The sequence below is a fragment of the Glycine soja genome, chromosome 19 (genome assembly GCF_004193775.1).
Source record: "Glycine soja cultivar W05 chromosome 19, ASM419377v2, whole genome shotgun sequence".
NCBI classification, from domain to species: domain Eukaryota; kingdom Viridiplantae; phylum Streptophyta; class Magnoliopsida; order Fabales; family Fabaceae; genus Glycine; species Glycine soja.
In genome coordinates this window covers 45,712,036-45,734,034 of record NC_041020.1, presented here as the reverse complement: position 1 = coordinate 45,734,034, position 21,999 = coordinate 45,712,036, and the positions used below count along the sequence as shown (strand labels likewise).

General features: G+C 33.4%; 1 protein-coding gene across 1 annotated transcript; it reads right to left on the bottom strand.

The window, feature by feature from the left end:
• Nucleotides 1-2,116: 2,116 nt before the first annotated feature.
• On the bottom strand, nt 2,117-21,097 carry LOC114399056 (trafficking protein particle complex subunit 8-like). Its single transcript, XM_028361157.1, has 27 exons — nt 20,771-21,097; nt 20,588-20,682; nt 20,329-20,431; nt 19,856-19,960; nt 19,536-19,698; nt 18,169-18,289; nt 17,902-17,970; nt 17,715-17,795; nt 17,494-17,588; nt 16,937-17,087; nt 15,910-15,996; nt 15,669-15,788; nt 15,457-15,585; nt 15,253-15,350; nt 15,027-15,150; nt 14,691-14,798; nt 13,456-13,597; nt 11,695-11,805; nt 11,466-11,590; nt 10,804-10,986; nt 10,573-10,683; nt 7,037-7,201; nt 6,591-6,749; nt 6,128-6,361; nt 4,360-4,527; nt 3,424-3,536; nt 2,117-3,308 (listed from the first exon to the last, which is right to left on the bottom strand). Exons 1-27 carry the CDS (start codon nt 20,931-20,933, stop codon nt 2,762-2,764), a joined length of 3,870 nt encoding a protein of 1,289 aa, XP_028216958.1. The 5' UTR covers nt 20,934-21,097; the 3' UTR covers nt 2,117-2,761.
• Nucleotides 21,098-21,999: the final 902 nt, after the last annotated feature.

Genomic DNA, 21,999 nt, shown 5'->3' with positions numbered 1-21,999 from the left:
AATTTTTTATGTTTGAATGTCATGATTGTCTTTAAATGAAAAATGTAAATATCAAAATGATACAACTGGCACATCCTGAGAGAAAATCAAAAGTCTCTCTAATACAAGAAGGACTATATCAAGATGTTAAAACAAATGCAACAAGTGCTTGTCTATACGTAAGAAACTTAATCTTATTAATAACCTCTATAATTGTGCATAAATTATTATCTATGTAAATAAGTGTGAGCTTAACACATAGGCAAAAAAGAGTGGAGGACAACAAAGAGGATTATTATATGGAATTAACAAAAATATTTATTTAAACAGTTTAAATGCAATTTTGATATTTTTATTTTGCACGATTCGCAATTTTGGTTCCTTCGTTTTAAAATAAAGACACTTGGTCCCTCTATTTTTAAAAATTTGTGATTTTATTCATTTATTTTAAAATAGGGACATTTGGTTCTCTTATTTCAGGAAGTTTACAATTTTAGTGAAATCCTTAATTTTGACTACGATTTATTTATTTTATTTTGATACAGTTGAACCTTAGATATAACATATTCATTTAATGTATTATAAAAAATGGTTTAATTAATTATAATGTAACAAATAAAAAAATAAAACATAAATAAAATTAAAGATTGAACCAAAATTATATTTTAGTCAATTTAAAATTGTGTTTTAAATATTTTAGCAATTTCATATTCATCATTGACAATTAATTTTTTTATTACTTGCATCCGTTGTTATTAATAATAATGATGATGCAGTTAAAAAGTATAATATGTATAATTATAATAAATCATTGTTAATCATTTTCATTATTATAATTATAATTATAAAAAATCTGATTGCAATCAATTATTATAATTATTATATAATTTAAAATGAATTCTCTTTAAAAAAAATTTAAAAAATGTATTGCTTAAAGTTCTTCAGAATGTCATGTGTAAATATTTCTATTCAAAAACATTTTCTTATGTATCATTATAGATAATGCCAACAAGATGCCGAGTAAATCTGGAATGTTATCATTTTTTTGAGGATGACACTCTTTTCAGGATTGGGGTTCTTGGTAATTATCAGCGGTGAAGGAATGCTTACCATAAAAATATGAACATGCTGTTAAGAATTAATAATGAAATAAAATGCATCTTAAAAAGTTTGGACCCTTTGGTTTTAAATTTTTAATGCAGAACCTATGGTTCTTTCTGAATGATACTGATCAAAAAAGAGAATGAAAACTGATAAAAAAAAAAAAAAAGGGAGATGATCATGTTCCATCTTGTTGCTAAATCACGCTCAAATTAAGGTATGTTAGTTTTTATTTTTCAACTAGCATTTCACTTTATTATTTTTTAAGTAAATAAATTAATATAAAGATCATAGCATTTTAAAAATAGAATTTAATTTAAATTTTAAAATAATATAATTACGATAAAAATATTTTAAATATAATGGGACTAGTAAGAATTTAAAATAAAATAAGATTAAATTTAACAAAAAGATCATAGCATTCTAATAATAAAAATAATTAATATAATTTTAAAAATCCCCTATCCATAAAAAGTTGATGACTATACTTCTAAATATGTATGCATATATAAAAGCAAATTCATTAAAGTAAAAAAACTTTGAAAAACCTATTTATTGCTCTGATAAAAAAAATTATCATTTTTCAAACCAATAAGTCTACTAGATAAGATGAACTAAAGACAAATTTTGGTCATACATAACAATACAAGTAAATGATAAGAAGCGAATTGGAAGTGGAACAACATCTCAAATCCCAACATACGAGTGATGCAATTAAACTTGATCAAAAGAATAAGAAAATATATAAATAACACATGTAAGGTACAAAACAAATTTTCTCGTATGAGTGATAATAAAATAAAATACATGACCCACCAGGTCATAGTGACGCGTCAGCCATCAAGTCATTAATTCAACCTTTAAACCTGCCGAGTCAAATCAGGCCACAGGCAAATCATAATGCACAAAGTCTGTTGCATGACCAAACCATTTAATCGCTCAGACCGGTTACGTGTCTGATTTTCGGACTAACGAGTTGACCTAACTGGTCTAAGCTGAGTTTGATAACATTGCTTTTAAGTATATAAACACTAAATAAAAGAAATCACATTATTATAAAAATTTCAAATCTTTTGATAAAATTATACCACTAATTTTAAAATAACTTTTTACAGTGTAGTAAAATCTTCTTGTCTTAAAATTTGGAACAGTCACCAAAGTAGGCACTCTGAACTGCTTCCGATCATATGTAGCAAAATTAGAAAGAACAAATGCTCCAAATGATTCTTCAACGCAACATTTGGTGTAAGTGTAACCAATTCCTGCGCTGCTAACGCGTGCACCCCGCCTACAGGAGTAAGGAGTGAAAATTTCTCATTTGATTACCTGTGGTCCACTCAGCCATTCCATCCCTAGTTATCCGTGGGGCATGCAAAAAATTGTTAAGATTGTCTTCATAAAAGTACTTTCTTGCCTCCATAAAAATACTTCCTTTCTCAAACTTGGCCAGTCCAATTACGCTTGCCTGTTCGATGAATTTTATACCGCCGTCGTCATTATTGTTCGGACAAAAAAGAACTTGAGTTTACCACTTTTTCCACCGAACTTTTACACTGTCCCTATTTCCTAATGACATTTTAAAAATACATGGAAACGTATATAATATATACAGCCCCCGGTTACAAATCACTTCTAAACTTCTAGCATGAGATAAACGGACAACAAAACACTCACTAACTTCTCAAGTGGACTGAAGCACGGTAAGATAGTATTTATAGCCCTGGCACTTGCCTGAATGCTGCCTCGTTTCATCACTATCTCCCTTACCATTGGATGGAAGTTTCCAATTCAAAACATAATTTGACAGGTCGTATGTCCCAGGAGAGAACACACAGATCTGAAGAGGAATTTCTGCAGAGGACATAGCATCAATGTGGAGATTGGTTGAGATTGATCCAGACCAAATATATGAGGACACACTTTCCAATGATGGTGCCTTTCCTGGTTGGGTTTCAAGAACATTTGATGTGACTTTCAGTTCATTCACTGGTGTAATATCATGCCACCCTGCTTGGTTATCAGTAGTTGCTGATTGAACCACATTTACACTGTTCATGTGTCCACCATTACCAGCAGAATCTAAGGTGTCAATGCGTACAAAAGCAGTGGCACCAGAAGAATTGTAAATATGCATCTTCAGACTTATTTCACAGAACGATGCAGAGAAGTCATGGTGCAAGGTTTGAGGTCCATCCACTAGCCATGAAATAGGGCCCGTGCTAGCAGTACTAGTAGAAGACAGAAACATAATAACATAAATGCCCCCACAATTAACATACACATGGATATTTAAAATTTATTATAAAGTAAAAATTAGAAGTATTATGCATGGGAGAAACATACCTGAAGTGACACGCATGATGAGACATAACATGAGGAGGATTGGGAAAACCCGGATCGTCATTACTCTTGAATGGCCGAGAGATCAATACAAAATCAACAGTATTTAAGTCACCCTGATCATACAAACAGATGAAGCTCGTATCAGTAAAAGGAGAGAAAAAACAATAAATAGATAGTGTAAGAATTTTGTAAAAGTCAATCATAAATGTTCTATGACACTGGAAAAGAAATTTGTCCTTTAAACTTTCAAATTCCTTAAACCTAGAAACTATGCCTGTTGTAGTCAAAGAAAACTAAAAATTATATTCATATTACACATTGAAATATCTTATCTAGCTGCCTGGTTAGCTAACCAACAAAAAAAAGTGAAACCTAGTAATATAGCTAATTGAAACTTTGATACTTGTTTTTGTCCTAGTGAAACTTCAAGTATGATAAAATAGGATGAAAAAATATCCTTGAGCTGTGAAAAATAATTAAAACAAGACAAAAAGTAAGGAAGCAAAGAAACTATAGTGCAATGCAACCCAATCCCTTCACAAATCAGATATGTCAATACCCTTGAAGCAACCATGGACTGAGAACCAAAGAGAAGCGAAGAATATACTCCAAAGTAAACTTATGGGCAAGGAAAATCATTTGAGGGTGTGGACATTCCAGATTTTAAGAGAATATGGTAATGACAAAAGTGTGAGTGCTTAAGTAGGTGGAAAAATTTGCAGAGAATATCACTTTGCACTTGCCTAGTACCCTTAAAAAAAGGTATAAAAAAATATAATAAATGTTTAGTCTTCGTTAGAAATTATTTTTAAACCTCATATGCTTTCTACTCTTCCACTTTCACCTACACAATCAAGCATACCCAAATGGTATGAAATTCATTACAAAAAAGATACACTTTGGTTGGACTAAAATAAAAACAAAATAAATGTCTACCTCATATGAAACTTCCTGCTGCAATCTTTCATAATGGTGGAAATTGAACAAAGGTGCACTGTTTATATCATAAACTAAATCCTCACTGCTTTGGGGTACCAATCTTACATCACTTCTGACAGGTAATGTAGATATGTTGTCCTCCAATGTCAAAAACCTCGAAGAATTCTGAGGGCACACAATAAGCTAATTCAGCTAACTGTAATAATCACATGCACACACACATACAAATTTCAACTAGTGACCACATCTTGCACAAGCACGTAAACAGATGATACATAATATAATAATATTAATAGCATATTTTCGGGAGTGTTTGAATTACCCACACCTGAGTTGGAATAATGTAAACAGGTTTTTTTTATAAAAAATAAAATTGAATGCTTGCATAAAGTTAAAATCAAGTTTGTTCCTAAAAGCATGTTTGAGTAGAAATGAAAAATGTAGCATTTATGTTGGGTTGAGAATTACATACTAGGTTTGAATACTAACTTATTTTTGAAATAAAAGTTCCCAAACATAAACCACTTCAACCAAAATGAATTTTGTTAAATCAACATCGTTCAAAATCAAGTTTGCAAGCACCCAAACACATTTTTTTTCAGATAAAATCAAGTCAGGTTAAAACACATAACTCAGATAACTAAGCATTTGAATATACAGATTCTGAAATATTAATATGTGGTCCATCCCTGAATTTCTGCATCAAAGTTTTACATCGTATCAATCATCCCTGAAATATTAACTAAGCACACTTATTCTTTTCATGTGATAAGGTCATGCCACTATGGTGGGAATCGTTGTCTTGGATAAATGGAGTGGGACATCTCCCGCAAAATCCGAGACACCATTTCCTCCAACATTCCTCTTGCAGGCTGTCGGGGATCAGGAGGCAGCGTTGGCAGATATCCATAACTAGGAGCATTTGGCATCATAGGAATATGATTGTCTTCTCGAATGACAATTTCAATGTCAACAAATTGATGGAGGATGCTATATTTCATTGCTGGACATGGTTTAGAAACCTGGAAAAAGGATTTGACTTACCTTTCCATTACTGGCCCAGCAATATCAGGGATGGTTTTTGTAATGAGGGGGGGAGTATGTTATAGGTATTGGGTAATTATATACCAAATTTACAGTCAGATGTTTGGTAGCCTAATTCTTGTTAATTAACTTGTATTAGGCTACCATACTTCTGCATATCTTGGTGCTGATGTGTATTTTGTACAGTAGCTCTTGTACTGCTGTTTATATCTAATATATTAGTATTTTTGCTGATAAAAAAAATCTAATTTTTTTTATGGTTATTTCTGCATCAAAGATGAATTCCATATTTTCTTAGCCACCACTCATTCATCATAAATTATTTCTTTACAGTAATATATTGTGAAAACAACATAGTGATTGCTCAAAAACATTTAGGTCACTCAAACTATGGAATATGGATACAACCATGTAAAGGGTTTTTCACCCTCTAACATGAGGAAAGAAAAGAGTTGGAGATCAATAGCATATTTTACAACAAAATAACCACTAAGGTTCATATTGTTCAACATTTTGTTTCAAGTCACCTGCCTCTAATTGGAATTATCCCTATAAATTATGTGTTTCATTTACATCATAAATTAAAATATTTATATTAAACCATTTAACAAATTACTTATCCATCTTTTCACATTTCAACAGAACCCATCAAATGAAACCCAATTCCATAACAAAACATGTAAAACGATGAATCACAAAAATCAAAACCTATAGCACAAACCTTTAGCGTAAAGAAACAAGATATTGCTTGGCCAGCCTTCAATGATTGTGAAGGAAAAATAGTATCAGGAGCTTGAAGTAATGAGATTTCCCAGTGGAGACCAACAGACGACAACTGATAAACTTGGAAACTTTCTGAGCTAGTCTTGTTAACAACATCCAATCGAACAAGAAATTCTTGTAATTTTAATCGAGAAGGACTTATTTGAAATGAGACATCCAACGACGGTAATACCTACAATCACCAAAATTTGGCACTTGAGAATTAACTAGATCTATGCCAGGTATATATGAAAATTAGTCATTTAACAGGTTCTTTTTTTCACTCATAATGCAGCAAAAAATCATAGAACACAATTATTTTTCAATTAGTTTTATAGCCACCCAAGGGAAAAGAAGTTACAATTTAAAGAAAATAAAACCAGTGACACCCAAAAGTTTCTTTCAGTATTCATTATACTAACCTGCACATTGTAATGCAAGCGAAGAGTACGATACTTGATGACACTTGATGCATCTCCCATCTCATAATATATGCTCATGTAAAGTGATGTATCACCTGGAACAGCAGCCCTAAACCAAAGAGGCCACAAGAAGGGTGTTTCACCTTGAACTGATGTGCCCTGAAAGGAAGTGTAAATCATGTGACCAAGAAGTAGCCAAATTAGAATAAAGTTTTGTTGAAAATCAGGAAAGGATATTTACATTTAATGTTTAGAGGTTTATAGGCAACAAAATATTTGATTTAGAGGAAACAAAATGTCCTCTATTTATTTGTAATTAATACAATAAGCCTATATAAAATGCTCCATGGAGCCTTAAGACATGGTTTCAGTCTAAATATGCTTTTGTTTCTTCCTCTTTAACAAGTGTCAATACACAACTTAAATGGAAAAGATTCAACACTGACCTCTGGAAACAAAAAGACTGTGTCAGACATGATATTAGAATTAGCATACACATCACTTGGTACTGCAACTGTCCTCTTTCTTAAGCACGCAGGAAACTCTGACTTCATATTTTCTTGTTTCCCAATTATCAGGAATCTAGGATGACTTATCTTCATCTTCAGATTCTGCCAAAGCCACAAATGGTATTAAGAAAAAAAAGTATGCCAGAAAGAGGAGGAAGAAAGCAAGATCTGAAGTTCAACCCAATACAGGGTCCTGCTAATAAGGACAGTGGTAAAAGAACATGTAACACATACTAAAATGATTTCAATCGGCTAAAAAAGGAAGTATTAAATCATGTGTTTTCAATATAACAATTGTTTTTTTCATTAGCATTACACACACACACATACTCTAGAAGTAATTGTTATATAAATTTCAGCTTAAATACCTAGTCCCTCAGAATATAGTATTTTTTGGTTACAGTCCCTTGTCTACCCCCTGTCCGCATTCCAATTGGCTGTAAATGGGTGTTTAGAGTAAAAGAAAATCCCAAAAGCATGGTCAACAGGCATAAGCCCCGCCTTGTTGCCAAGGGCTTTAACCAATACTTTGGCAGTGATTATACCGAGACCTTTTCACCAGTTAGCAAACCTGTTACTGTTCGTCTCATTCTCATTTTGGCAATCATTCATTGCTGGACCCTAAAGCAACTTGATGTCAACAACGCTTTCCTTAATGGGATTCTTGAGGAGAAAGTCTATATGACTCAGCCTCCTGGCTTTGAATCTCATGGCAAGTCTCTCATATGCAGACAACACAAGGCAATCCATGGGCTGAAACAAGCCCCATGCGCCTGATTTGATAGGCTAAAATGTACACTGTTACAGCTACAGTAGTTCAGTTTTGCAAAAGCAATTGTGATCCGTCTGTTTATCTACTCTAAAGGGACTGCAACTGCCTGTGTTAGTATATATTGATAACATCATCCATAGTGGTAACAATTCTGCAGTCTGCACTTTTGCAGACCCTAGTCTTTCGGTTCAACACTGTCTTTTCCCTCAAAGATCTTGGCAACCTGAGCTACTTTCTTAGCATTGAACTCAAACCTCAGTCTGATGGGACTCTATCTTCACTCAGCAAATATATTTGTGACCTCTTAGCTTGAACCAATATGTTCAAAGCCAAGCCCATTTCTTATCCAATGGTTAGTGGTTCCAAATACACCAAAAATGGTTATGGTTTTCTGACATGCGAAAACCTATAGATCTGTTGTTAGTGCACTGCAGTATGTTACAATTACATGCCCAGAGATCACTTTTCCAGTGAACAGAGTCTGTCAGTTTATGTCTCAGCCCCTTGAGACTCACTGGGTTGCTGTCAGTGTCAAACACGTCTTGAGATACTTAAAAGGCACCATCTCCTGGGGTCTATACTTGCATCCAGCCTCAATGAATGTTTCTTTGTCCCTCATTGCCTTCAGTTATGCTGATTGGGCATCTGACCCAGATGACTGGTGATCTACCTCCGGGGCCTGTGTGTTTCTTAACCCTAACCTCATATCCTGGTGCTCCTAAAAGCAGACTGTCATTGCCCGATCCAGAACTGAGGCCGAATATCAAAGCTTGGCTCATGCCACCGCTGAAATCCCATGGACGCAAACACAGTTGTCCAAACTTGCAATGCAGCACTCCACACCTCAGGTCTATTGTGACAATTTGAGCACTGTATTTCTTGCTAACAATCCAGTTTTATATACCTGTACCAAGAACGTGGAGCTTGACTTCTTTGTACATCAGAAGGTTCTCGCAAAGCAACTTCAAGTTCTTCATGCTTGTTCTTCAGACCAATATGCTGATATCCTAACCAAAGCTCTCTCCCCACACGTTTTACAGATCTTCTACCCATGCTCGAAGTAGGTGATTCAGCAGCTTCTCACCACTGTTGAACTCGCGGGAGGGTATTGGAGTAGTATCACTCTTTGTGATATGAGCAGTAGCAGCCAGCTCAGCACTGTAACTAACTTCAATTATGTGGATCATGCATTGTTCTGATGATGTCGAAAAGAAATCATTTGATTGTCATCATAAAAAAAGAGGAGAATGTGAATGTATGTATACATGATTTTGATGATGTCAAAGATAAGCGCTTCTCAAGTTTGATCCAAGTCAAGAATTCAGAAATTCAGAAAATAACTCCCAAGAGTCACAACTCTTCAGAAAATAACTCCTGAGAGTCACATCTGTTCAAGAGATTTTTGAATGGTCATCAAAGGCCTATAAATAGATGACTTGGGACACAAAATGTATGAGAGAGATATTCCAAGAGAACTTAATTGCCAAATGCTCTCTCAAAAGAAACTCTTGGACAAACACTTGCAAATCCAGTTTCTCCATGGACTTCAATTGTAATATCCTTCTCTTCAAGAGAGAATTCTTCTTTCTCTCTTCTCTTTCAAAGAGATTGATTAAGGGACTAAGGGTCTCTTAAGTTGTAAGGATTCTTGAACACAAGGGATAGGTTGTCCCTGTGTGGTTCAGACTTTGTAAATGGAATTTTATAAAGGAAGTGAAAAATCTCAAGTGGGTTACTTGAGTACTGGACGTAGGCACGGACTTTGTCAAACTAGTATAAAAACTGTGTTTGCATTCTCTCTTCCCTTATCTCATTCATTTTATTGTAATCAATTTTGTCTTACATGTTTAAAGAACATTATTAAATTAATTGTTGTTTCTTCTACATTCTGAACCTATCTCTTCTTTTAGAAAGGGATTAAAAGTTTGTTAGTGGGAAATTAATTCACCCCTTCTTAAGATTTCTGAGGTCACATGTCTAACAAATAGTTACAACTGTATTTGAGTTCTGCTAGGAAACTCGGGTACTATATATAACTGAACCCTCATCTTCGTAATTGGATTTTCATTTTCAGAAATACAATCTCTAAGTTTCATGTTCATTTTCTCTCAAAATCTAACAGTCACAAACTAAACATTAAAAAAATATTTAGAAGGTACTATATGAAAGATTGAGAAACCATTGCTATAAAGTGGTCCTCCAGGTTAAAAATAAAATACCACAATAAAGGGAAGGATTAGTTCCTAATTACTGGAGATATGCTCCTTTTTTTTTAAGTTTCAAAGACAATGACATGATATTTTATTTGTCACATTATCACTCACTGTCAGTGGTGACCACTAAACAGAGGGGACCATTTACCGATATTTTAAAATTTAAATTGAAAGTGAATGGTGAAAAATATGGTTGTTTTACATGATAATGAGTGCAATATTTATATACAGTGAGCAAGAATCTATCCCTAAGTTTGGGGATTAGGATTAACCTATCTATGTATGGAAATAATCAGAAGACAAATCAACCTAATTATGCAGTACAGTATTTCACATTTCACTAATTAAGTACAATATCTCAACAATTTACAAGGACCAACACTTAACAAAAAAATTGAAATACCAAAACTACATTAAGTCATATTTATAGGGATTAAAAACCTATTTAAGCCTTAAAATTTAGAGCAAGTTGACTCCAGACATGGTACCTTAACAGGAAACTCTGATGGATTCCTCAATTCCAAAACAAGTTGTCGTAAATCTCCAGCATATGTCTTTCCAGGTAGAGGGTGAATGGAACCCTGAAGCTTGGGTATGCTCTGGGATTTTAGAAGAGGAAAAGCTGTTTTAGTTCAAACTTAGAGACTACAAAAGGGACTACTTAAAATTCATGTGGAAAAAAAGAGAATAATGAGAAAGGGTAGGATAAAAGCATGCACCTTAATCACCATAAATTTAAATTTCTCATTTGGCAAGTGATTTTTTTTCCTTCTTCCTTTTATAATCTTCTTTGGGTGGCCCAACTTAAAGTTGTGAAAGCCAACTATTGTACCAGACAATTTCCACCTAACACCAAGAATTTCAAGAGAACCCTCTGCCCTGGGAGTAACTGATAGTTGAATCTGGAAAACAAGTACTTGACAATGTTAATTTTGCAAAAAAAATGATAACTTGAAAATATAATACTCAAACAAACACATATATAAAAAGATAATAGCTACCAAACATATAGCAGAAAAGGAGATGAAAATTCACTGTAAATTTAATGTGATTCAGAGATTATTGCTAAAATAAACCTGTATCAGGAGGATACAGTGCCAGAATGTTGAAGACTGATGAAAAAGGAAATTCAATGGAAAAAGAAAATGTCCTGGGCAGTTAAGTCTCTCCCAAAAGTCCCAGCTAGAACAAACAATTATCTTCATTTTCAAGGACTGAAGTCTAGAACCATTATACTCAAGCTTCAATAATTGGAGATATGCACAAAATTAAGATGGAAAATGAATTTCTTGATTTTCCTCAATGCAACTCAATTTGCATATTTTAAGTCAAAACAAGCTCTCTCATACTAGAATTTGTCTCTAAAACAAAACAAACTCACCATGGTTGTTTCACCACCTCCTAGTAAGAAATCAACATCAGACACCATAAATGAGGAACTGTCAGAGCTCATATTCCCAAAGTGGTCAACCTCATTATCTTTCTCCACACTTGACTCATTCTCATCTGTAGTACCCATATGACAAAGTATACTAATGAATAAACATAAAAAAGATGAAAAAATTAATAAAAAAAATGGTAGAAGATATAAATAGAAATTCATAGCATACCTGATCTAACATCATCAGTACTGGCAGAATACTTGCATACAAGTGTAACACCAGATATGGGAATTGAGATTTGTAGAGGATTTTTAAATTCGATATTCACCGTCACAGCTTCTGCAAATGGGTGCAATAAAACAAACAATGCACCAATAATACATAAAGGGGGGGAAAGTCAGCCTATTGTTCTGATTCCTTAAACCATTTTAAAATATATATATATATATATATATATATATATATATATAAACAATTTTTTAAAAAATTTCCCCTTTATATTTTTATATTTTACACTAATATCAACAGGATTTACACAAGAAAGTCCAAATGCCATCAAATTTTAAAATTAATTTCTAGTAAAAATCAGTCACTTCATAAACTGACAAGTTCAATTCAATTCCCTAAATGAATGGAATCAATGGTCCTCCTCGAGTCCATTCATCTTCTGCAAAACTGGTAGGATAATGAAATATGGGAACTGTTTCAAGTTTTAACACACAATTACAATGAGTACAAGCCAAAAGTACTAGGTATATTTCAACTACTTAAATTAGCAATAGTTAAAATGTCACAACACATAAAATGTATATAGAAACGACATTTTAAAGGCGAGTTTCAAACAATTAATTTTGTTTAAATAATAAAGTATAATTACTTTTCAACTATATGTGTGTGTGTGTTTTTAAAATATTTGTAAGTCTCACTTAAAATTAAGAAGAAAAAAAACCTATGAATTTAGTCCTCAGCGTTATGTGTTACTGTATTAGCACATCATTTAAATTGTCGATATATTAAATCTTCAAAGAAAAAATAATAACCTAATTGGTTTGTCAACAAATAAATTTTTAAAAAAATTAAAATTCCACTACATTTATTTTTATAGAGGGCTAAAGTGACGACCCAAAAATACTATCTAGGAGAATAATTGACTGTGTTCACATGTTGAGAGTTGTAAGATTTGAACATAAAAACATTAATATCTTCATTGTAGACAAACAATTTTGCAAATGTTGTCATTTAAAATTTGTAGATACTACCGGTTAAAATTGTTATGTGAATTTCATTCCTGCCAACATTTTTCTAATTAATATCTTCATTAAAGATCCACCTAGTGGTGAAAGTTGGGATAAATACAGTGAGAGTTAGGATATATATACATAAAACTTAGGTTCGTTCTTTATTATTGCAGTTGCCAAAAACATCAATATCTTCATTGTAGACAAACAATTTGTCAAAAGCATAAATATAATTCAATGTGATTTTCTGTGATGCACAACAAGATGGTTCAATCACTGTTGTGGGCAGAATGTTGCATTATTATAGGCAACTACAAGAAAATTTGTCTCAAAGGAATACATCACATTATAGTTACTACTATAAGTAATAATATTGTTCCATTTTCATCCCAGACACAACTTGAATAACTAGACACCAATTACAGAAGATATAACATAAATGAAGACATATCCGCTATGAACTAGTGTATAACTAACAGTGACACATGCAACAGTTTCATGTGCATAATAAGGATGAAGAGCAATATTTAGAGGTCCAAAGTTCGACACCATTTTGATTTTTCCTTTCCCTTTAATTTGTATTTACCATCATTCCTTCATGAAGCCAGAACAGTATTGCTATTACATAAAATGTAAGGCAGCAAATGAACTTCTTATCCTCCATTAATTAGTTAAGAGAATACTGGAGAAAAATTCAAGTGAAATAAAATGAAATATAATGATTAAATTATCATCAAATTCTACCACATACCGCCTACAACACAAACATTGGATTGACTGTGCTTCTTTGGGATAAGCTTTGATTGCAACTCCAACCAATTTGTCTTGGCAGCAGAGAATGATGGTAGCATTTCCTCCTCCAAAGAACGCCACAAGCCTTCTCTAGTATTAGCCTGAAATGTTAGTTGCCAGAGAGTGGTGACACTTCAAGCCATCAAACTACAGCCATTAACTAATTTGTAACTTATGTGCAATAGAATCCATGAAACAGAAATGCTTCCCTTGGAAATTTGAAAGTACTACTACTAACACAAGTATTACAATGAAAACCCATGATATAAAGGTTATAGCAAAAATTTAATTGAGGACAAAATAAATTCCTAAAAATCCATTTGCAAACCACACAATGAGAATCATAATTTCCACTCTTTGCTTGTAATCACCTCAGCGAGGATTCATACTCAGAACCTACCATTATCTTTATTGAAGAATTGATTGCGCCACAAGAGTGCTCCTACTGTTCACATGGTATAGCATTGTTTTGGGCTAAAACTGGTGTTATTAATTTGTAAATGGGGAGTTATGTGGCCCACTCAGTAGTTTGTTTTAACAGTTCAAAGCAAACCTAAGCCAATTTCACAGTAAATGAAGCATATTGGCCATAATAAGCGGCTAAGATTGCCAGGACATGAGCATTTTAACTAGAATGATTCTTTAGTAGTTTGATCCACATGATCCATAGTTCCTAACAATCAGGTAAAGTCCTTTATAATGAAAAACAGAAAGATGGAAATTGGTCCGTTCATGCTTTCAAGTAATGTAAAGGGACATTTTAGATAATCAAAACCTATCCTTTGTCCTTCATCTATGTATTGAGATTTTCATGTTCAGTTGCTCTGTGGTTTTTTAACACAGAAATACAAACAAATAAGCAACTCAGAAATGGAACATGGCTTGCACTTGAAAGGGGAAAGGAAAAGGTGTTTCACACCTTTCAATAAGGTCTAAAGAACAAGGAACAAAAAATTCACCTTAAATCTTAAAATCAAGTAGAACATAGAATTTGAAAAAAAAAAATATTGGAATAAAAACTTAACCACTCAAGAGGCTAATTAGTCAATAGACGATTACTCATTAATAATTTTTTGAACAGCTTTAACTAGTCAAATGCTTAATTGTTCCTAAACTGTAAAATATTTTCATGAATAATCCTTCCTTGCAATTTCACTCAGAGAATGGGGAAGCATAGAATTGAATTCAACTTACAGCTGAAGGTGTTCCAAAAGTTCGGTAATCTTCGAAGATGACCTTGAGTGAAGAGATGTTGATTACAGGCAATTGAAGTTTTGTTACCTCAAACATCCGTCCAGTTTTCTATGATATACACGAAAAATTAAGACCACTGTCAAATTAATTAGCTTCTGTCCTAGCATCAACATGCATAAAACACTGAAATTATAGATTCATGCAAAGTAAATTCTGTGAGAAATTACAAATTACAACAAATCAAATTATTTTGCTTGTTCAGAAAAATATTATACAAACGATCAGGTTCTAATTTCTATATTATGATATCTGAAAAGGCAATAGAGGCACTATCACCTCCACAATTTGAAGAAAGTCGCCCAGGAATAATTCCTGTGTTGTCTTGGACTGGTGACTACAGGCCAGGATTTCCGTCATATGCTTGACAGCCACGTCATACATCCCAAGAGAAGCATACCACCTAAAACAATCATCTCGATTAAGAAAGTTCAAAGAATGTTGGTACCATACTTCTTGATTAAAAAAAAACAAAAACATTATAGCTAAACCAAGTCTAACTTACTGTCCTATATGGAAATGAACATGATCATTTATATAACTCCAAGTAGTTCCTCTAAAAACAGAAAGAGCGCTTCTGTATGTTCGAATTGCATGTTTGATCTGAGCATGTCGAGGTCAAGGATAAAAAATTAGTAAGGAAAAGCAATAGTGCAATACATTATGAAATAGGAAGTGGGGTGTCTGCATATTGTTGATATCCCAATACCTGATCACACTTTTTATACTGCTCACCAGAAAGCACTAGATGAAATCCATATTTGCGTAACATAGAGGGTTTAGACAACAAGTAGCAATACGATGCTTGTTCAAGCATCACAGCAGAATGTAGGATATCCTAAGACAAGGAATTGGTCAACAGCAGAAAACAATAATCCCGAATTACAATTATTTTTATTTTTATAAAAAAGAAAGCACTACCTCACCACAAATACGAAAATAAACAGTAGCTGCCTCCTTATATTGATCACGTGCCTTTAACATTTCTATCCACCACAGACCACATCGTGTTGCATTTAGCTGACCCAACGATCCAAGTTTCTGGAAATATTAAGTTTATTAATCAAAAAGAGAATGCAAAAGAAGTATAGCAGTAACAGAGCATTACTAGAAAAAACATGTTACTCAATCTTTCTCATGATCCAAAATAAACCATACATACTAAATATGTGTTAAAAGCATTTTCCATGCAATACTCAGCTTCCTTTCTTGATTGATCCAACATGAAGTACGTAAGTCCCATCATTTCCTGAAAAAATAAAGTAGGCAAACAGATCGATGCATTTCAGAACATTCTACAATCAGAAAGTTTATAATATGGCATTGGAAAAATCAAAGTTACATAGTGTTTGGTTGGAGGGAAATGAAGGGGATGGGGAGTGATCTTTCTAAACTTTTGTTGTTTCGTTCAATTCTTAGGAGGGGAGGGGAGCAAAACCCCTCTTCATCTATTTTTTTTCTCCCCTCCAATATTGGGGGGATTTAGAGGGGAAGGGAAGGGGATTTAAAACATTTTAACTGTAATTATAAGGATACAAATGTAAATGAATTTTTAAAATCCCTCCCCTTGTGAACCAAACAAGAAAATAGCTACCTCCCCTCCCCTCCTTTGAACCAAACAGTCCCTTAAGGAACTGCACCACTAAGAAAAAGAACACTCCAAAAAGAAGTGTTTCTTGTAAAATATTTTTTCCTTTTTCTTCAGATAGGGAATGATATGATAAGTGCAAATAAGTAATAGAATAAAACTACAATGTCGAAGAACATCTTTAATAATCAATAGGCACATTAAGCATGACTAATAAGGGCATGAAGTGCGTCTGAAATTCTGAATACTATGTAACTTTACTTTAAAAGTCAGTCAGATCATTTTGATGACAAGCAAAGAGCCATGTCAAGTATCTCATCTACAATATTTCCAGTGTTTCAATGTTTCATATTTTAAGAAAAAGAATGAATCCCTCAGTAAGAACATAACACAAAAGGGTAATAGAGATTCAGCTAGTTAGATAAATCATAGAATTAAATGAAGGGAACTTATTCCTTATTTTGGGAGAAAAACTGAATCCAATTCAACATCCTTCCACTGCTTCTCTACAGAAAATCCTAATCTAAGTAATTTGAACCCATGTAACAACCATGCATCATCAGAAAACCCACTGCATTTGGAATATAAAAAATAAAATTACCTGCACACCAGCATAACGCTTCCAGGCTTTATCAATCTTGTAATCGGTGGAAATTAGGCGATAATTTGACAAGGCAAGTTCATAATCTCGTAACATGAAAGCATAATCACCCAAAACTCGAATCTGGGATTCAATGGAATTAAAGTCATACCTTCAACAATGGAAACCAAAACCATATTAGAAAAATGCAAGAAATTGAATGATACATAGCATTACATGTATATTCTATCATAAGATATACTCCCTCTGTCCCTAATTATAAGACCCTTTCAACTAATTCACACCCCTTAAGAAAAATAGTTAATTTAGTTAATCACGCTAAATCTATCAATAATTTGTACTATCATTCTAAAATTATCCTTTTATTATCTCTCTATTCACTTAATTGCTTATCATTAATGTTTGGAGAGAGAATAATTAAGCAAGAGTATGCAGGGGAAAAAAATAATTAATGCATCTAGAAATTAGAAAAGGGTCTTCTAAAAAGGGACAAACAAATTTCTGGAAAGAGTTTTATAATTAGGGACAAAGGGAGTAAATAAATAAATATAACATACGTGGGACCATTGAGAGAATCTGCACCGTCTTCTTTCCCTTTTCTCCACCATAAATTTTTTATTTGGTTTTTAAACCCTTTTCGTGTTGCAGAAACCTAAAAAAAAAAAAGACATTACAGAAAAGGGTAAAGGACAATCAGAATATAGGTCAAAATAATAAATATTGGGTCTGAAATAACAAATTCAAAACATGAATTCAAAAAGGGCAAAACATAAAAGACCTGTTGATTGAGTAAACGAATTTTTTGCTCCATATTTGGAATGATGTACTTGGATGCTAAATCTTGCATTAGATCTTTTATCTGCTCTCAAGGCAACAAAAATGGGTAGCAAAAAATGCATCTACAATGTAAGCATGAGTCCTATATAATGAATCTAACAGCATTGCTGGTCGCAAAAGCAATATACCTCGTTGATATCATCAATGTTGAGAAAGCAACCAAGATCTTGACTAGGAGTAGGTGAGGCATCAGTTATCTGTTACAAATTTCAGGAGACAACAGACTAAATTGCATACTTTCATATGAATGAAACCAAAATTTTATATTATTTTAGCATAGGTTCAAAAGGGCAAAAGAAAAAGGAAAAGCATGAGGCAAGGAAGATGAACTAAATAATCATATTTTTATTTTGGAAAAGAAGAAGCACCTACAAGTCCTCCCCAAACAAACTTACATATGAAGCCCAAGGATTATCTTGAGTTTTGATTGGAGTATCCAGGGAAGAATTAATGCAAAGCAACGAACAGTCACTTGCCCCAAATGTACTCCTCATATCTGTCAATATTTTACTAGCTCTGTCGAAGAAGAAGAATAAGCAACTCGAATAAGTTTAACACTACATACAACTAATAAATTAATTCCCACGGGAAAATAATGATTAGTGAATGCCCAAGATAGCATTAGGTTGCAGCAAACAACTGTCAAGTTTTTCTAATAAAACAATTTTCACTTTCAATGTTAATTACCACACTATGAAATTATGAGAACAAGTGATTGGTCATAGATAAGAAATGGGAATTGCAAAGAATCAATTTGGTTTATACCAAGAAAGTCTACAACAGAAGTCATTTATCTTTAACAGGGATTGATGGAAAGTTACCAAAGCAAAGAAAGAGACTTACATATGGTTTTTATTAACTTGGAAAAAGCTTATGATCAAGTGGCAAGAGGTGTTAAGGAAGACTATGAAAAAGAAAGGTGTTCATGTGGCTTATATTTGGGCTATACAAGACATGTATGAGAGAGTAACTACTAGTGTGAAAGTTCCAAAAGGTGAGACTAAGGACTTTTATATTGGGATGGGATTATATTAAGCTCATCCTTAAGTCCTTGTTTAATCTATTTTCTGATGTTTTTTTTTTGAACGGCCAAAAATATCATATAATATATAAGAATAGTACCAGAGGTACTACAAAGATACAAAAGAACAAAAGAAAGCCATAGGCTTAGGCTAAGGAATAAAGCCTACATAAACCTCCCCATCAATAAGCATTACAAGATCCAGCCACCCTTCCCTTACTAGGTGAAGGCAAGAGACATGGATGAGGACCATTGTTGAAACGGAACAGCAAAGCCCTTTTCCCATCCCCTCAACCAAGACCAAGTTCTAAAAATAGCGATATCCACCAGCTTTGAAATAGAAAACTGTTGATTATTAAAAATCATGTCGTTCCTATAATACCAAATAGAAACTATTGCTGCTATCCACCAAATCTTCCACTTTCTGTTAGTAGCCTTAGGAGCAGCCAAAGAGAAATGCTGAGTGAAGTTGTCCACAGGCCTACAGTGCAAGACTCTTGCTTCCTGATGTGCTTACTAGGGGCATACAAAAGATTATCCCTAATTGCAAACTTTTTGCAAATAATATAGTTTTCATTGAGGAATCAAGGGAAGCAATTAACTTTAAACTTGAGCTTTGAAGACAGATTTTGGAAACAAAGGATTTTCACATAAGTAGGAGTAAGACAAAGTATATGCATAGCAATTTTAGCAAGAGACAAGAGGAATATGACTTGGAAATAAAAATGCGAGAAGTCATACCTGTCTGCAGGGCCATCTTGATTATCATGCACTAACAAGTAACGCTTTGAAACTTTTGGATCCATTGCACCATCATTAAGAAGGGAAGGAAGCTTGTTGGTATTAAAAAGGTCAACAAATCTGCTAATAGGTTGTTCATCCTTTGATGAAACAGCTACAAGACCTGCAAGTTATTTTCAGGAGGAAAGATAAATAAATCAGAAAAGATACATTCAGAAGAAGGAAAGTAGAAGATAAATTCAAAAGCTAATTATGTATTGATACTAGTATACTACTATGTAAGTTAAAAAAGAAGAGCTCTAACTGATCCCAAATCTTACATATCACAGGATGGTCAAATGCTTCATGGTCTGAAAAGGAAGCCACACGAACAAGCTCTTTATTGAGAAACCGAAACCAGGAAGGTGTATTTTGGTATTCAGAACCTACAAAAGTATTTGTCAATCAAACCAAGTCTTAGACAATGACAGAACTAAACTACCTTGACATCACACTTTCACAACACATTTCAGCACTGTAAACAAGTGGTGCCTAGCAGAGCAATAATATTTGCTCAACCTTGTCTTGTTCAATTAAAGTTTAATGAAACTAAAAAGCTCAGTGTCCGAGCTCAGCTCAATTCCAACCCCAAGCAATTCAAAATTAGTTATATGATGTGTATTGTATAGCTGTACATTCATCCATATATAAATTAAACTACTATAACTAATAACTAATTATTTTACCATGCAAAAGCCAAGTATATGAACAGAAAAAACACAAAAAGAAACACATATAGTGGAATGTCACTTACTCGACGAAAATTCATGATTAATTTCCGACACATCTGAACAAGACTCAGAAAACTCTTTCTCCCCTGCCTCTGTGATAACTTGCTTCAGCTGCTCTTTAGCTACCTAGTAAAAAGGTGCGGATACACAAATAGAACCACATAATAAATCCTAAACATCGAAGAAGGCGCGGAATATTCAACAACTCTACGAAGCAAGCACATCCTAAACATCGAAGTCGCGGCATTGATAAAAAAAAAAAACGCGCGAGCAAGGAATTACCTTCATATCGGGCTTCCTCACATCGGAAGCGTAGAACAAACGCAATTTGAACTTGTGAAGGCGATAAGGTTGGTCACTGGCGGTCCTAACAGGAACTGCGCGAGGGAAAACGGAACAATGCTAGTGAGGAGTTAGAAGGCGTAACGGATTACGAAGATAAATAGGATTGAGAGATGAGGTTACCGTCGATGTTGTTGAAGGAGCAGAACGGCGTTAGCGTCTGGAGGAAGGAGAGGCCGTTCTTGAGGGAAGCTTCTTCGACGGAAGGAGTTGAGAGGAGCATGACCACGGGAGTGATCTCCTCCAATAGCATTTGCCCCAGCGGCGTCATCGCCGGATCCATCATCACCGGCGACACTGTGGTGTGAGGGAGATGCAGAGCAGATCGGATCTCTGCTGCCGTCAATGGCCAACGGGAACCCACACAACACAATACACAGTTCAATCTAAAAGGAAAGGTTCTCTTTGCCCTCCACGACGTCGTCTCGTCTATCGGAGTCCAGGCAAAGATTAAATAAGGAGACAACTATTATAAAGAAAATAACTATATTATCTCAATTATTATAACATTTTATTTTAATTTTTAACAATTAATATATCTTTTAAAAAAAATTACACTTCAACTATTATATATATAAATAATTTCTAACATCGGATACAAAGTATTTTTTTGCATTGGTTTATATAATTTTTTTATAAAAGAAATGAGTTTAATTTTGTATATATGCCCCGTAAAAAAATTATATTTTGTATTATCAATTCATCAATAATTTTGAAGGTATAATTAGAAATTGTAAAAAATGATAAAGACCATAGTACCAGTAGTCTCATTTGACTTAAAAAAATGCAAACAAACTATAGAAAAAATGAAAAACATAAATAAAAAAGTCTAACAACGTATAAATCCACAACAACAATCTTAAAGAAAGTAAGATGAAAATATCAAGAAAATTTAAAAATAATATTAAAAATAAAAGTGAATTAACAAATGGATGTTGTGTTATTTTTTTTCGAGAAAAAACAAATAAAATAAGAGAATATTTTTTTATCGAGAGAAATGTTAATTAGTTAATTTTGTTAGAAATTAATCTATAATATCTTTTTATTTTCTTCTTTCTTCACTTTTCCTCAATAATTTACCGGGCCGATCTTATATATCTTCTGCAAATGATAAATGAGAAAAGATGATAAAAAAATAAGAGAGATAAAGAAGTTATAGAGAAACCTATTGTAAAAGATCATGTCTACCTCAATTCATAAGTTAACTGAATGCTAAATTCATTCAACCAAGTGAGCCAACATTTTCTCAACAATAAATGTTATGATATGAGTGAGACAAATTAACTCAAATTGAAACTGGCTTTTTACACCCCTACTAACAATAACTCTATTCTTTTCTGTTGAAACAATAA